At 37.1% G+C, this 17,824-nt stretch overlaps 1 protein-coding gene and 1 long non-coding RNA gene across 2 annotated transcripts in view; one reads left to right on the top strand and one right to left on the bottom strand.

Annotated features, from left to right (window-relative positions):
- Positions 1–17,824, top strand: part of LOC138925382 (uncharacterized) — an 80,428-nt gene that overhangs the window by 48,058 nt on the left and 14,546 nt on the right. The window lies entirely within an intron of this gene.
- The window catches only part of PSMA8 (proteasome 20S subunit alpha 8), a 42,221-nt gene that overhangs the window by 23,571 nt on the left and 826 nt on the right, over positions 1–17,824 (bottom strand). The window contains exon 2 of the mRNA XM_001495329.5: positions 968–1,094. Coding sequence (XP_001495379.1) covers positions 968–1,094 — 127 coding nt within the window. The remainder of the gene's footprint in view (positions 1–967; positions 1,095–17,824) is intronic.

Raw genomic sequence — 17,824 nt, 5'->3', positions numbered from 1 at the left:
AAAACAATTTGGCAGTTTTTTATAAAACTAAGCACACATTACCATATGATCCAGCAATTGTACTCTTGAGCATTTATTCCAGAAAAATGAAAGCCTATGCTCACACAGAAAAACTGTTCACAAATGTTCATACCAGCTTTATCTGTAATAGACAAAATCTGGAAAAAATCCAACTGTCCTTCAATGGGTGAGTTATTAATAAAGTATGATATATCCCATACCATGGAATACTATTCAACAATAAAAAACAATGGACTGTTGATATATGGAACAACTTGGATGAATTGCAAAGGAATTATGCTGGATAAGAAAAGCCAATATGAAAAAGTTATATACCGTATGATTCTATTCATATAACATTCTCAAAATGACAAATTATAGAAATGGAGAATAGATTAGTGGTTGCCAGAGGTTAGAGACAAGAAGGAAGAATAGCATGAGGTAGCCTTGTAGTGATGGAAGTGTTGTGTATCTTGATTGTGGTGATGGCTACATGAATCTACACATGATAAGACTAATAAAACTAAACAAACACACAAGCAAATGAGTGCATGCAAAACTGGTGAAATCTGAATAAACTCTGTGGCTTGTACACATGTCAATTTACTGGTTTTTGAAGATGTTACCATTGGGGAAACTGCGTAAAGGGGACTTCCTTGTGTTCTTTTGCAACTTCTTGAGGATATGTAATTATTTCAAAGTAAAAAGTTAAAAAAGAAACAGCTAACTAAAGTTATAATTAAGGTAATACGTATCTTTTAACATACGTTTTATTAAAGCTCATTATCAGAAATCTTGGTTTACAGAGTTGTGATTTTCCAGAAAAGATAAGGAATACTGTGTTTAACAAGAAATGGAGTATAGCTCCACATGTTATATAAATATAGCACAAGAGCCGTAGTGGGGCCAAGTGTGTTACCCTACTACACTAAGGTACTCTGTATCATTATTGTAGGTCCATAAGTACCTGCAAAAGCCATGCAGACGTGGTCATCAAGGGCACAAATTTTCCTCACAGTTCTTTCATCTTGAAGCTTAGCAACAGATTTTTTCTCCACCCCGAGCACAACTATATCAGTACCTCGAATTCCAACCTGTCATTAAAAAAACATAATTAGTTGTCAGTTTTAACATTAAAGTCAAATTATTCTAATACATGACTTATAAGAAAAGTCTTCTTCTTGAACATTCAATAAAAATGAGAAAAGTAGACTTCTAAGAAGACAGATGCATAGGCACAGGCTTACTAGAAGTCCATTCCCCAACTCAAAGCAAAGAAGACAGATAGATAGAAACCGGAAGAATATACCACCAATGCTGAAACTACATGAGTATCCTGATCTCACACGATACACTTAAAGAAGTGCTATCTAAATACAGAACAATTTTAACCAAAATGAAAGACGACACTGGGAAGCCATGTGGATTCCTTATTAGAATGGGCAGTACCAGTACTGATGGTAGTAGTAGTACAGAAAGTCAAGCAGACAGAATTCTGAAAGCTCTCCCATGTATCACTCTAGACCAAATGCCCTCACTCCAGGACACTGATCAACGAAGCCTCAATTCAACACAGTTACAACAAGAAGAATCACTATTGCCCCTCCCTCCACTCCTTCCCTTGGGGAAGAAGTGGGGAAAAGTCTAAAGAATAATGTACAACGGTGGTAGTTATCGAACAAGGACTTCTGGGGAAACATGGCCATATTCTCAGGGATTCAAGAGTAATCTATGAGAATTTTAATTCCATATTACAATGGTAATCTAAATATGTTTTTTTTTTACATTTTTTTATTGAGTTGATAGGTTACAATCTTGTGAAATTTCAGTTGTACATTAATGTTTGTCAGTCATGTTGTAGGTGCACCACTTCACCCTTTGTGCCCACCCCCCACCCCACCTTTCCCCTGGTATCCACTAAACTGTTCTTAGTCCATAATTTTAAATTCCTCATATGAGTGGAGTCATACACAGATTATCCTTCTCTAGCTGGCTTATTTCACTTAACATAATTCCCTCAAGGTCCATCCATGTTATTGCAAATGGAATGATTTTGTTCTGTTTTGCAGCTGAGTAGTATTCCATTGTATATATGTACCACATCTTCTTTATCCATTCGTCTGTTGATGGGCACTTAGGTTGCTTCCACGTCTTGGCTATTGTAAATAACGCTGCAATGAACATTGGGGTGCATAGGACTTTTGGGATTGCTGACTTCACGCTCTTTGGATAAATACCCAGTAGTGGGATGGCTGGATCGTATGGTAGTACTATTTTTAATTTTTTGAGGAATCTCCATACTGTTTTCCATAGTGGCTGCACCAGTTTGCATTCCCACCAGCAGTGTATGAGGGTTCCTTTTGATCCACAACCTCTCCAACATTTGTTACTATTAGTTTTAGATATTTTTGTCATTCTAATGGGTGTAAGGTGATATCTTAGTGTAGTTTCGATTTGCATTTCCCTGATGATCAGCGATGATGAGCATCTTTTCATGTGCCTATTGGCCATCAGTATATCTTCTTTGAAGAAATGTCTGTTCATGTCTCCAGCCCATTTTTTGATTGGGTTGTTTGATTTTTTGTTGTTGAGTTGTGAGAGTTCTTTATATATTATGGATATTAAGCCTTTGTCAGATATATGATTTGCAAATATTTTTCCCCAGTTAGCGGGTTGTTTTTTTGTTTCAATCCTGTTTTCATTTGCCTTGAAGAAGCTCTTTAGCCTGATGAAGTCCCATTTGTTTATTCTTTCTATTGTTTCCCTTCTCTGAGAAGGCATGGTGTCTGAAAAGATCCTTTTAATACTGATGTCAAAGAGTGTACTGCCTACGTTTTCTTCCAGAAGCCTTATGGTTTCAGGTCTCACCTTTAGGTCTTTGATCCATTTTGAGTTTATTTTGGTGAATGGTGAAAAAGAATGGTCAATCTTCATTCTTTTACATGTGGCTTTCCAGTTTTCCCAGCACCATTTGTTGGAAAGACTTTCTTTTCTCCATTGTATGCCATCAGCTCCTTTGTCAAAGATAAGCTGTCCATAGATGTGTGGTTTTATTTCTGGGCTTTCAATTTTGTTCCATTGATCTGTGCACCTGTTTTTGTACCAGTACCATGCTGTTTTGATTACTGTAGCTTTGTAGTATGTTTTGAAGTCAGGGATTGTGATGCCTCCCATTTTGTTCTCTTTTCTCAGGATTACTTTAGAAATTCGGGGTCTTTTGTCGCCCCATATGAATTTTAGGATTCTTTTTTCTAATTCTGTAAAGAATGTCATTGGGATTCTGATTGGGATGGCGTTGAATCTGTAGATTGCTTTACGTAGAACAGACATTTTAACTATGTTTATTCTTCCAATCCATGTACATGGAATGTCTTTCCATCTCCTTATGGCGTCATCCAATTCTCTCAGAAAGGCCTTGTAATTTTCATTATCTAGGTCCTTCACTTCCTTAGTTAAATTTACCCCAAGGTATTTTATTCTTTTTGTTGCGATTGTGAATGGTACTGTGTTCTTGAGTTCTTTTTCTGTTGGTTCATTACTGGAGTATAGAAATGCTACTGATTATGAAAATTGATTTTATACCCTGCAACTTTGCTGTAGATGTTGATTACTTCTAACAGTTTTCCAATGGATTCTTTGGGGTTTTCTATATATAAGATCATGTCGTCTGCAAACAGCGAGAATTTCACTTCTTCCCTCCCTATTTGGATTCCCTTTATTCCTTTTTCTTGCCTGATTGCTCTGGCCAGGACCTCCAGTACTATGTTAAATAAGAGTGGTGATAGAGGGCATCCTTGTCTCGTTCCTGTTTTCAGGGGGATGGCGTTCAGTTTTTGCCCATTGAGTATGATGTTGGCTATGGGTTTGTCGTATATGGCCTTTATTATGTTGAGGTAGTTTCCTTCTATGCCCATTTTGTTCAGAGTTTTTATCATAAATGGCTGTTGGATCTTGTCAAATGCCTTCTCTGCATCTATTGAGATGATCATGTGGTTTTTATTCCTCAGTTTGTTGATGTGGTGTATCACGTTGATTGATTTGCGGATGTTGAACCATCCCTGTGTCCCTGGTATGAATCCCACCTGATCCTGATGTATGATTCTTTTGATGAATTGCTGAATTCTGGTTGCCAAAATTTTGTTTAAAATTTTTGCATCTATGTTCATCAGTGATATTGGCCTGTAGTTCTCTTTTTTCGTGGTGTCCTTGTCAGGTTTTGGTATCAGCGTGATGTTGGCCTCATAGAATGTGTTAGGAAGTGTTCCATCTTCCCTAATTTTTTGGAATAGCTTGAAAAGGATAGGTATTAAATCCTCTCTGAAAGTTTGGTAGAATTCCCCAGGAAAGCCATCTGGTCCTGGGGTTTTATTCTTTGGGATGTTTTTGATTGCTGTTTCAATCTCTTTCCTTGTGATTGGTCTGTTCAAATTGTCTGCCTCTTCTTCAGTGAGCTTTGGGAGATTGTAGGAGTCCAAGAATTTATCCATTTCCTCTAGGTTATCCATTCTGTTGGCATATAGTTCTTCGTAGTATTCTCTTATAATCCGTTGTATTTCTGCAGAGTCTGTTGTTATTTCTCCTCTTTCATCTCTGATTTTGTTTATTTGAGCTTTCTCCCTTTTTTTCTTTGTAAGTCTGGCCAGTGGTTTGTCAATTTTATTTATCTTCTCAAAAAACCAGCTCTTTGTTTCATTGATCCTTTGTACTGCCTGTTTTGTTTCAATAGTATTTATTTCTGCTCTGATTTTTTTTATTTCTCTCCTTCTGCTGCCTTTGGGCTTTATTTGTTCTTTTTTCTCTACTTCCGTTAGGTGTAGTTTAAGATTGCTTATTTGGGATTTTTCTTGTTTGTTAAGATGTGCCTGTATTGCGATGAATTTTCCTCTTAATACAGCTTTTGCTGTATCCCATATGAGTTGGTATGGCATGCTATCATTTTCATTTGTTTCTAGGTATTTTTTGATTTCTTCTTTAATTTCTTCAATGATCCATTGCTTGTTCAGTAGTGTGTTGTTTAGTCTCCACATCTTTGTGCCTTTCTCAGCTTTTTTCTTGTAATTAATTTCTAGCCTTATAGCACTATGACTGGAGAAGATGCTTGTTATTATTTCAATTTTTTTAAATTTGTAGAGGCTTGCCTTGTTTCCCAACATATGGTCTATCCTTGAGAATGTTCCATGTGCACTTGAGAAGAATGTGTATTCAGCTGTTTTAGGGTGAAGTGATCTATATATGTCTATTAAGTCCAATTGTTTTAGTTTTTCATTTAGCTCGACTACTTCCTTGTTGATTTTCTGTCTGGATGATCTGTCAATTGATGTGAGTGGGGTGTTGAGGTCCCCTACTATTATTGTGTTGTTTTTAACCTCTGCCTTTAGGTCTGTTAATAGTTGCTTTATGAATCTTGGTGCTCCTGTGTTGGGTGCATAGATATTTATAAGCGTTATTTCTTCTTGAAGAAGTGTCCCTTTGATCATTATATATTGTCCCTCTGTGTCTCTCTTTACCTGTCTTATTTTGAAATCCACTTGGTCTGATATAAGAATTGCAACACCTGCCTTTTTTTCCTTGCTATTAGCTTGAAGTATTGTCCTCCACCTCTTCACCCTGAGCCTGTGTTTGTCCTTGGGGCTGAGGTGTGTTTCTTGGAGGCAACAAATTGTTGGATCTTGTTCTTTAATCCATTTTGCCACTCTGTGTCTTTTTATTGGAGAGTTCAATCCATTTACATTGAGAGTGATTATTGATGCATGTGGACTTAATGCTGTCAATCTGTTGCTCATTATCTTGTTTTCCTGCATTTCTTTTCCTGTGTGCTTTAGACTACCCATTTAATACTGCAATTTCTTATGCTGGATTTCTTAGATTTTTCCTTATTTATGATTTGTGACTCTGTTCTGTATTTTATTTTAGTGTCTACCTTGAAGTTTGTATTTAGAATCTCGTGTATAATATAGTCTATTCTCTGGTGGTCTCTTACTTACTTGACCAATACTGATTTAGACCCTTTGCTCTTCCCCTCCTAAATAATTATTTTCATTTCTTATTCCAACTCGTGTTATGAATTTGTAGTTAGAGTGATAAGATCGTCCTTGCTTTGGTAGTTTCCTTATTTTTACCCTAATGCTATAGTTGAATATTTGCTATCCTGTTCTGGTTCTATCCATCGGTCTCCCTAGTGTGTGGATTGTGACCCCTTTCTCCCTTTTTTCTTTTTTCAGGTATGAGAGCCTTCTTGAGGATTTCTTGTAGTGGAGGGCTTTTAGTTACAAATTCCCTTAAATTTCGTTTGTCTGGAAAAGATTTAATTTCTCCCTCATATCTGAAGGAAATTCTTGCTGGATAAAGTATTCTTGGCTGAGGATTTTTATCTTTTAAAGCTTTGAATATGTCACTCCATTCTCTCCTAGCTTGTAAGGTTTCTGTAGATAAATCCACTGACAGTCTGACAGGGGCTCCTTTATAGGTTATTCTCTTTTTTCTTACTTCCCTGAGTATTCTTTCCTTATCTTTCCTTCTTGCCAATTTTACTACTATGTGCCTTGCAGTAGGTCTTTTTACATTGACAAATCTAGGAGATCTGAAAGCTTCCTCTACACACATTTCTCCGTCAATCCCTAGATTTGGGAAGTTCTCTTCAATAATTTCATTAAGCACACTTTCTGCTCCATTTTCCTTTTCCATGTTCTCGGGAATTCCTATGATCCTTATGTTCTTACTCCTCATTGAATCCACTATCTCTCGGAGATTTTCCTCATTTTTTTAAATTCTTAGTTCTCTTTCTTCCTCTGCCTGGAGCCATTCAGCCTGTCTATCTTCAATTATGTTAATTTGCTCTTCTATGGTGTCTACACGGGCATTCAGGGAATCCGTATTCTGTTTTATGTGGTCCATTGTGTTTTTCATCTCTAGTAATTCTGTTTGATTCTTCTTTATGATTTCAATCTCTTTTGTGAAGTAACTCCAGAACTTGGCTTGTTTATCTTTCTCTCTACCTCATTGAGTTTTTTGACTATAGCTGCTCTGAACTCATTATCACTTAGTTTACCTAATTCCAAGTCCTCAGTACTTAATTCTATGTTTTTATTGTTTTCCTTCTGGTCTGGGGCTTTTATAAATTGCTGGATGGTAGAGGAGCGGTTTTTTCACATGGTGGTAGAATTCGGTTGCAGTTACAGCCTGTTGCCACTAGATGGGGGTCAAGAGCCGCGTGTTATGAGCTCTCCGCCTTCGGGCAAGATGGCTGCACCCAGTGGCTTTACTGGGAGGGAGGGGCTGCTATTCTTGTACACCGATCTGGATTCAGATCAGTACTGTTCTCTGGTCTCCCGAGGCCCTGGGTTTATGGGGTCCCCGCAGACAGAAGCTTTCCCCCCCATCAGTGGGTTTCCACTGAACCAGCAGCAGGAGTCCTGGATGATCCCCGGTCACGCGGCCCCTCCCCCGCTCCTTTCCCACCTGCGCAGCAGATCGCAGACTCTAGGGGAGGGAGTGATGTTCTCTCCTACCGTTCTAGCACCTCCGAGGCCGTAAGTAAGGTTTATGATCTCTGCCTTTTTGGTATTGTTGGCATTAGATTTATTCTCTGAAATTCAGTTTTTCCAGTTCTTTGTTGTATTTTGGAGAGGAGAGAATCCCGGGTCAGCTCACCCCACCATTTTGCTCCACCCCTTCTCCTTTGCTCCGCCTCTTCTCCTAAATATTTTGATATAGGTATTTGTTTGCGATTGCTTTGTGGCCAAGTGTGATGTTAGTAGTACTGTTTTATACAACATAACTATGCAAAAAGGTGTGCTCTGAGTTAGTATAATTGAAGGAAAAATACAGAACAAGACCTGAGATTATACCTTTCAGTTAAATAAAACAATTTATCAAGGCTTTTACTCTTATCATCCCTCACTTCATTCAAGTCTGTCAGTTCAGCCACTAGGCCTTCCTTAACCATCCTATCTAAAATCAGGAACCCTCCTTCCATATCCCACCCTCATTTCATAGACACTTGTTGAACTTTATACCCTATAGGGACTGTGCCTTCTTATCAAGCCATAGGACATTATAACAATTTAACATATATTAGGATTCAAAGAAAATCTCAATGTTTTCTCCAAATTGAAATATCAAATTAATTGATCAAAAGATAACCCAGTAATTTTTATAACTCTCACCTAAACAACTTTTGACTTAATAGAGAAATTAAAACTGCCAACACAGACTATCTAGAAAATGTTTATAATGAAAATCCTAATATCGCTGTCTTTTGGATGTGGACAAAATAATGTTCAGAAGAAAATTCATAATCTCATTTTATAAAATCAAATAAAAAATCAATTAAGAATTCATTCATTCAAGGAGTTCAAAAAGGAATGAAAATATTTAAGCTAAACTTAAGGGGACAAAGAACAAAAAAGCAGAACTCAGTGATTAGGGAGAAAACAACAAAATTGATAAATAGTACCAAGAGATTTTTTTTTAAAGAAATAATTAAAAGAGAAGTCTCAGTTAATCTAGCCAAGATAGCCAAGAGGGGGAAAGTGTAAAAGAAATATATACAAGTGTAAAGAAGTAGGAATTTAAAAATTGTAACCCTAACAATAAATGTGAAAACTTCACTGAAAAGGATGACAAACTAGGAAAATTAAAAACTGTCTGGATTGACTCAAGAAAAGATAGAAAATTCAGTTTCACTAACTAACATAGGATAATTCAGAAAAGAACTCTCTCTCAAAAACAAGTGTCAGGCCTAGAAGGTTCATGGATGAATTCTTTCTAATCTTCTGTTATGGGTAATTCCTATGCTATTTAAATTATTCTATGGTCCAGATCAAAATGGAAATGTTCCTAACTCTTTTCAGGAAAGCTAGGCAACAATGTTAAAATCTGCCAAATATAACATTTTCTAAATAAAGAAAATTACCAATGATTTTCACTTAGGAAAGTTGATGCCAAAAATTCAAGAAACGATTTTCAAAAATAGAATCCAGAGGTACAGAAAAATAATAATATACCATAAACAAGTATGGTTAATTCTAGGAATTTTAGCCATGTCAACAAAAATAAATCTTTCAATATAAATGTTACAGTGGACAGTGGAGATCTGTTATTTTTGCCCTTCTGATAACAGCAGCATTTCAATTGTTATTGGAGAAAAAATGAGTCCTTAGGTGGGGCTGTAATGTAACACAGCCTAGCCAACAGTAATTCCTTAAAGTTTTACCAGAAGTGTTTGGAAGACAGGATAATTCTTTCTGCTGTACCTAAGGCTGGGGGCCTGGAGCCTGGGGCTATTTAGGAGCTACCACTTAGGTCTTGTCTGAGAGTGAAAGTACTGCAGACAGGAAGCAAGAGATGGAGAGGGGCAATGGAGGCAGAAAAAGACACCGAGAGACACACACCAGTTCTGCTTACATCATTTAAAACCCTAGAAGCCATATAGCTAAACCTAAAAGCAAGTTTCACTCCTGCTCCCTTTGGTACCTGATTCAATAGATTCATTTTTTTGTTAAAATTAGTTTGAGTTGGATTTCTGATGCTTACAACTGAGATAGTCCTAACTAAAACAATTAAACAGTAAAAATAAAAAGCAAAGGATTAAAGCTACAAAGGTATTCAATAAAATTTAACACCCACATCTGATTTAAAAACCTGGTTGTCATACCTCATAGCTCCCTCTCCCACACCATCTATTTCTAATCAATTACCAAGTTTCTGTCCATTTTACCTGCAATAGCTATCCACTTCTTCCTAGCACCACTCTAGTACAAGCAACCATCGTTTCCTGCCTAGACTGTGCACTACTTCACAGCCTGATAATTTTTTCATTTTCTACTCTTGCTCCCCACTTCTCCACACCCGTCCCTCCCCTCCCAACCCCCCAGTGTAGTCTCTATAAAGCAGCCAAGGTGAGCATTTAAAAACATCAATAGGGTCAGATTACTCTCCAGCTGAATATCCTTCCACGACATTTCGCTGCACATAGAAAATTTTTTCAAACTCCTTAGTCTTGCCTTTAAAGCTGGTCATGATCTGGCCTCTGTCTACTTCTCCAATGATATGTTACTGTTGTTCACCAAGCACAAGCCACACTATTTTTTTCCAAGACCTTCTCAAACACATTCTGTTCCCCTCCTCTGAGCATTCACACATGATATTCCCTCTCCCTGGAATGCTTCCCCTCTTATTTCAGGTCTCAATTTAAGTTTCACCTCAAGGAGTCCTTCTCTACTATTCATTCTCTAAACAACCTGTTCTATTCTTGCAATCAACACATTTACAGTTATGTATTCATTATTGTTCTCTCTCTAAAGAGTAAATTCTACGAGGGCAAGGAAATAATCAAATAAATCTAGAAAGTGGGACACTACTGAACAATAAACCCAGTCTTTTCAAGAAGTCCAAGGCATGAAAAAAAAAGGTGGATGCTGTTCCAGAATAAAACAGAGATACCTAACAAATATATTTTGCGAGCAATAAGGGAAGTTAGAATGTAGACTATTATAAAACATTAAGGAGTTTTTGTTAATTTCATTGGAAGTTATAATGGTTTTAATAAACGTCCGTATTTTTCAGAGATGTAAACAGTAGTCCCCCTTTATCCACGGAGGGATACATTCAAAGACCTCCAGTGGATGCCTGAAACAGTATATAGAACCAAATGCTATATATGCTATGTTTTTCCTATACATACTTGCCTATGATAAAGTTTTTTAAAATTTTTTTAAAATTTATTATTAGTGAAGTTGTACAATTAGTGAAGTTGTAATTTTTAAAAAAATTCTTTTCCTTCTTCTTCTCCCTGAAGCTCTCCAGTACATAGTTGTATATTCTAGTTGTAGGTCCTTCTGGTTATGCTATGTGGGACACCGCATGGCCTGATGAGTGGTGCCATGTATGTACCCAGGATCTGAACCAGTGAAACTCGGGGTCGCCAGAGGGGAGCGCACGAACTTAACCACTCAGCCATGGCGCTGGCTCAATAATAAAGTTTAATTTGTAAATTAGGCACAGTAAGAGATTAACCACAACTAATAATAAAATAGAACAATTATAACAATATACTGTAATAAAAGTTACTGTAAATCTTAGCAACCTTAGCATGCGATTTTTTTCCGTTCCTTATTGAAAACTTACACCTTTTCACTTAAAGGAAGCACTTTACAGCTTCTCTTTGGCATATCTGAATCGCCACCATCACTACTCTTGCACTTTGGGGCCATTATTAAGTAAAATAAATGTTACTTGAACACAAGCACTGTGATACTGCAACAATCTATCTGATAACTGAGACGACTACTAAGTGACCAACAAGTGAGCAGTCTATATAGTGTGGATCCGCTGGACAAAGGGATGATTCACTTCCTGGGTGGGAGGGAGCGGACAGTGCAAGATTTCATCACATTACTCAGAACAGTGTGCAATTTAAAATTTATGAATTGTTTATTTTTGAAAGTTTCCATTTAATATTTTCAGACCGAGGCTGACCACAGGTAACTCAAACTGTGGAAAGCAAAACTGTGGATAAAGGGGGACTACTGTACTGAAATAGTCACAGGTGAAATATCACAATAACTGGAAGTTATTTTAAAATACTCCAATGAAAAATGAATTTCGACCTAAACCTCATACCATATACAAAAATTAACTCAAAATGGATCATAGACTTAAATGTAAAATGTAAAACCATAAACTTTTTGGAAAAAAAGAGAAAAATTTGGGCATCTAGACAGAGGTCTTAAGACGACTCGGCACCAAAAAGCATGAACCATAAGAGGAAAAATTGTTAAAATGGACCTCAGCAAAATTACAAACTTTTGCTCTGTGACAGTCCACGTGAAGAGGATGAAAAGACAAACTACAGACTGAGAGAAAATATTTGCAAACCACATATCTGACAAAGGACTAGAATGTAGTATATATAAAGAACTGTCAAAACTCAACAGTAAAAAAAAATCCAATTAGAAAATGGATAAAAGACATGAGAGACATTCCACTGAAGAAGATATACAGATGGCACAAAAGCACATGAAAATATGTTCAACATCATTAGCCATTAACAGCTAATTTAATTAAAACCACAATAAGATATCACCACACACTTATCAGAGTGGCAAAAATGAAAAATAGTAACCCAAATGCTGGCAAGGATGTGTAGAAACGGGATCACTCATACACTGCTGGTGGAAATGTAAAATGGCACAGCTACTCTGGGAAACAATTTGGCAGTTCCCTTTAAAACTAAACATGCAGTTACCATATAACTCAGTAACTGCATACTTGGGAGATTTATCCTAGAGAAATAAACATGCAATGCACAAATGCTTATAGCGTCTCCATTCATAATAGCTCCCAACTAGAAACAACCCAAATGTTCTTCAGCAGGTAAACAGTTAAACACCATGGTACATCCATACCTTGGAATACTACTGAGCAATAAATTGATATGTGTAACAACCTGGATGAATCTCAAGGGAAAACAACCAAATCCGAAAAGTATGATACCATGTATGTATTTTGAAATGAGAAAATTTTAGAAATGGAGGACAGATGAGTGCTGCTAGGGATGAGGGCTATGGATAGAAGGTGTAGGGAGAGGGTAAGGAGGTGGGTGTGGTTATAAAAGAGCAACATGAGGGATCTTTGTGGAGTTGGGACTGTTCAGTATTTTGACTGTTAATACCCAAATTACACAGGCAATAAAATTTGATAGAACTTAATATATATATAAATGAGTACAAGTAAAATTGGAGAAATCTGAGGAAAATAGGTGGTTTGTATCAATATCAACATCCTGGTTGTGATATTGTACTACAGTTTTGCAAAATGCTACCATTGGCAAAAAATGGGCAAAGTATACAAGGGATATCTATGTACTATTTCTATATATTGTTCACAACTGCATGTGAATTTACAATTATCTCAATAAAAATTTCAATTAAAATTACTCCATTGAAAAGAGGGTAGAGTTGGGGAAAGATAAAACAGATTGGTAAAATGAGAATTGTTGGAGCTGGGTAATGGGTATACAGAGGTTCATTATACAATTCCCTTTATATCTTTGTGTGTTTAAAATATTCCATAAAAAAAGTTAAAAATAAATCAAATAAACCTAAGAACAAATAAAACAACTTTCTCGACTGCCTTTTTCTCACCAACAATTTAAACATAGGCTAAAGACTCTCTTAAACAAAATCTTAAAGACCATTTCACTTCAATCTTACTTCTTTCTCTCAGCTCCTTCAAAGCCAAATATTGTCATCATCCCTCCGCTCACAGCAACGTGGTTTCTACCCTCACTCCTCTCACAGTTTAGCGAAGGTATACTACACACAAGTCATTAAGGTCCCACACTGTTGTAGGCTTATCCTCTACATAGTCTATATAGTCTATTAGTCTATAATCTATATTTCATCTTCTCAAGTGAAGAAGCATACTCATTTACTTGACCTTCAACGTAGGTTTTAAGCAGGGGAAAGAAAGGATGCACTTCAAAATTACAATCTCCAGCCCAGATCAATCTCCTGAGTTCTAAACATGTGTATCCAGCTGCCTCCCAGTCTGAGTCAGGAATCTGGATGCAGTTTAGCTAAGTCCTCTGGCTCAGGTTCTCATACAAGGCTGCAGTCAAGTTGCCCCCCAGGGCTGCACTCATCTCAAGGCTTATAGTGGAGAATCCATTTCCAAGCTCACTCACATGGCTGTTAGCAAGATTCAATTCCTTGCGGATTGTTGGACTAAGGACCTCAGTTCCACACTGGGTTCTGAACAGAAGCTTCCCTCAGTTTTCTGCCACACAAGCCCCTTCACAAGGCAACTCACAACATGGCAGCTGGCTTCCACCAGCATGAGCAGGCAAGACAGTGAGTGAGGATGAACGAGATGTAAGATAACCATCTCTTTGTAACCTCATCTCTGAAGTGATATCCCATCACTTTGGCCTAACTCATTCCTTAGAAGTGAGTCACTGGGTTCAGCCCGCACACAAGGGGAGAGAATCACACAAGGGCATGAACACCAGGAGGTGGAGATCATTGGAGGCCATTTTAGAGACTGCCTACTATGGTTCTCATTAGCATGTCAATCTCAGCAAGTCCAAATCTCAGTTATCTTCCCTTCAAACTTAGTGCTTCATATTCCCTAAGAAAATGGCAGTGCCATTTACTAAGAGGCTAAATCCAGAAATGGAGGCACCATCTTTGACTCCTCCTTCTTCAACATCTCCTTCTCTCCATTCCCTGCCCTCCATATACCATCCAAATAATCATCAAATTGTACCAACCATATTGCTAAAGTTTCTCTGGAATTTGTCTTATTTCAATTTCTGCCCCAACTGGAGTAAAAACTACTATCATCCTTTATCTGGACTACTTCCAGATTCCTATGTGGTCTCCTTGCTTCCAATCTTGATTTCATCCAATTCACTGACTACACTACTGTCTGAGAAATCTGTTAAAAAAATAATATGAAAGAAAAAAAAGAGAAAATCTGAATGTGGCCCTCCTCTACTTAAAGTTGTATTAGTAGGGACCATTCCTCAGTAAGCAAACCAGTACGGTACAGAGCTGGACTTGGGATCTAGGGACTATACTATTTACTCTTAATGCTGAGAGGCTTTCTCTATACAGGAAAAAAAGATGGCCAGCGGCAACCACGAATTCATTTCCCGACAGTTCTCCCTGAGAAAAGCTACCACTGCCTCTGATGAGAAAAGTCCTAAGGATGGACTTATTGGCTCAATTTGAGTCACATGCTTATCACTGTGGCCAGAAAGACAGAAACTACGAATGATTCTACCTGGGTCATGTGAGGACCCCTGTGGTTGGACAAATGCAGTCTGTCACTAGAAGGAGAGAACAGCAAAAATCCGGAGAATGACAATTGCCACATCAAAACTCTTCAAGGCCTCTTATTCCCTTAAAGGCATTCCATGATCCAGCCCATTTCTAGCTTCATCTCTTCCCATTTTTCCATTGGTTCAGCTATCCTGAATGCCTTCCAGTTCATAGGACACACTCGTTTTTTGCTGCTTGGTCTTCCCACATACTATTTCCTCTGTCTAAAATATTCCTCCCTCTTTCCCCTTCCAGTTTTTCACCTGACTACCTCTCGTCTTTCAGATGTCCACTTAATTACTTCCTCAGGGGGACCTCCCTAATACCTAGAGTTCCCATAATGTCCCATACTCTCTCCATGATAATGCTCAGTTGGGCCTTGTTAGGACTAAAATCATCTGATGTTCCTGCTACATAGTAAGCTCTCTGAGGACAGGGATTGAGCCTGCCTTGTTCATTGTGAAACCCTAGGACCCAGCACCACATGTGGCATTTGTAAGTGTTCAACAAAAATGACTTGAGATAATAAATGAATGCGCTGGAAGAACCATAGACAAAATTGAAGGCAAAAGAGAAAACAAAAGGATAGTAAATAATATTGCTACCATTTATTAAGTACTTGCTGTGAACCAGATATTGTGCAAGGTGTTAACACATATTATTACGTCATTCAACTCTCACATCAACCCTATGAAGCAGGTGCTATTTTGATGCTTATTTTATTACTAAAGAAACTAAAGTGTAGAGAAGTTAACTTCCTTACGTGATACATATCTGGCTTCCACATTCATGATAATGATAGCTAATTATGTAAATATTTATTGAATAAAGCGCATAGTACAATGCAAAGAATACAGGCCTTGGAGCTAGAAAAATTTAAGTGTGAATATGAGCTCCATCACTTTCTAGCTGGGCACCTTCAGCAAGCTTCTGAATCACAGATTCCCCATATAAAAAATAACTGTCCTTAACGTTAGATAATGTAAATAAAGCACTTGGTTCAAAATAAGTATTACATAATGTTAGTTTACTTCCTTCCTAGCCCCTCCACTGTATATTGGATAGTGGAAATACAAAAGGAATTACACAATCTAGATTCTCAAAGATCTTCCCCTCCAGTTGGTGTGAGATGACTATTAAATATACCTGAAATTAAAGAGAATACGAAGCCAAATAGGAAATACTGCATAAGGCTCTGTGGTACAGATTATAAATTCAGAAGCTACATGATGACTGGAGTGGATCAGAGAAAGCTTCATAGGAGGAGAAAGGTGAAGAGATTCTGAGAGCTAAGATGGAGAGTGACAGAAAGAAAGGTGTTTTCTCCTCTCCCCACCTACAAGGGCACAAGCATATATTAGTAAAATCATGAAGCTGCTCCCTTAATTAAAGAAGGTGGATATGGATTATGGAAGACTTTGATGGCCAGTCTGTGGAGCTGAGATTTGATAAAGTAGGAAATATGCAGCTAATCACAGTTAGGGGTCACGGAAAGGACAGAATGAGGAATGAGAATAAATCTTATCTTTTTCATGGGAATATTGTGGATTCATTTTTTTTCCCTAAGAAGAAAGGTACTGCCTCTCCAAAATGTTATTCAAACTTATTTTTCATTTATATAAAAGGGAAGTAAAGCAAAAAGAAAACAGGCCTCTCGCCTCACCTCAGGCTGTAAAATAATCATCAAGAAAGAAGCAGAACCCAAGGCCTCTAATTGTGGCCCATAAAACTTTTTACATTACTAAATAATAAAGCCTCTACATACTGGCCCAAACCAGTCACCTTGGGCTTATTTATAATTCATCAGCTCAACTTTGTTTATAGACAGACTATTTGGTGACATATTTTAATAAACAAACGCCATTAAAAACTTTACCCCATGTAAAAGGTCAAGCACTCTCAAGGAAACATGGTGAATAACTCCATACAAAGATGCAAATTATAATTTCAGGATCCTGAGACAAAACTGTCTCATCCTTCCAATGTATCTTTAAAAATGCCCACTATAGGTATTTTTATATCCTTACCCTTTTACAGCTCATTACAAAGGAACTATCAATCAGTTCTATAGCATTCTTAAAACATTTTAAATGAGCCAATGTGGTTTCTTATTACACCCCAGTCTTCTCCCATTACTCCCTTTATTTCAGGCTCTAAAACTTGGGCATTATTTTCTAACCATATGCTTCATGCCATGCTGGGGATTATATAACTTTTTGTTTTTATCAAAATGGTACCCTTTTGGTTTAAGCTACATCAGGCTTTCCTTAAATTTACAATTCTAAAAAAATTACTTATAAAACAGAAGCAAAACTAGTGGGCCCAATTAAATAGAAAAATACTTTAAAAATGATAAGATGCTTTCTAGTGTTATTTTTTTTTACCACTTTACATTTGATAGATTTATAATAAAAGTGAATTATTTCCTTCCATAACTAAGTTGGTATGGAAAGTGAGAGAAAATACAGACACTGTTAGACTCAGAAATGCACTGTGTATTCTCATAGCTAGTGTCTCAATTTCCAAAATACACAACACACATGCTCATGAAATTTGAGAGCTTAAAAAAAATCGGATCATTCTGAACTCAAAGGCCTGGAAGATTTGGGGTAACAGATCTTTGGTCACCAGGGCGCTTTCGTCCTTTTTAATTTTTATAAATCACTAAGATTATTAAATATAATTAAAACCTGGCAGGAGTATTACTGCTATCCTGAGTATTTAAAAGTTTTTCAGAAATGTGGGTATGTAAATTTAGAGAAGAGTATAATCTCTCAAGGAATTACAGTATTATTTAAAAAACAAACGAAATACAGTGGCAAAGCGAGGAGATTCTTGAAAAACAGTGGCAAAGGGTGGAGATTCTTGGTGTTTCCAGCCTCTAAAAGGCTGCCAAATAGTCATGTGCAAATTTTAGGACAATTATTTTTAACAGGTGAAAGCGTTTAAGTGGATTAGCGTTTTTAACTGTCTCCTTGACAAGGATTTAATTTTACATT

Source organism: Equus caballus, chromosome 8 (assembly GCF_041296265.1).
Source record: "Equus caballus isolate H_3958 breed thoroughbred chromosome 8, TB-T2T, whole genome shotgun sequence".
Classification (NCBI taxonomy): Eukaryota; Metazoa; Chordata; class Mammalia; order Perissodactyla; family Equidae; genus Equus; species Equus caballus.
This window is presented reverse-complemented; position numbering and strand designations above follow the sequence as displayed.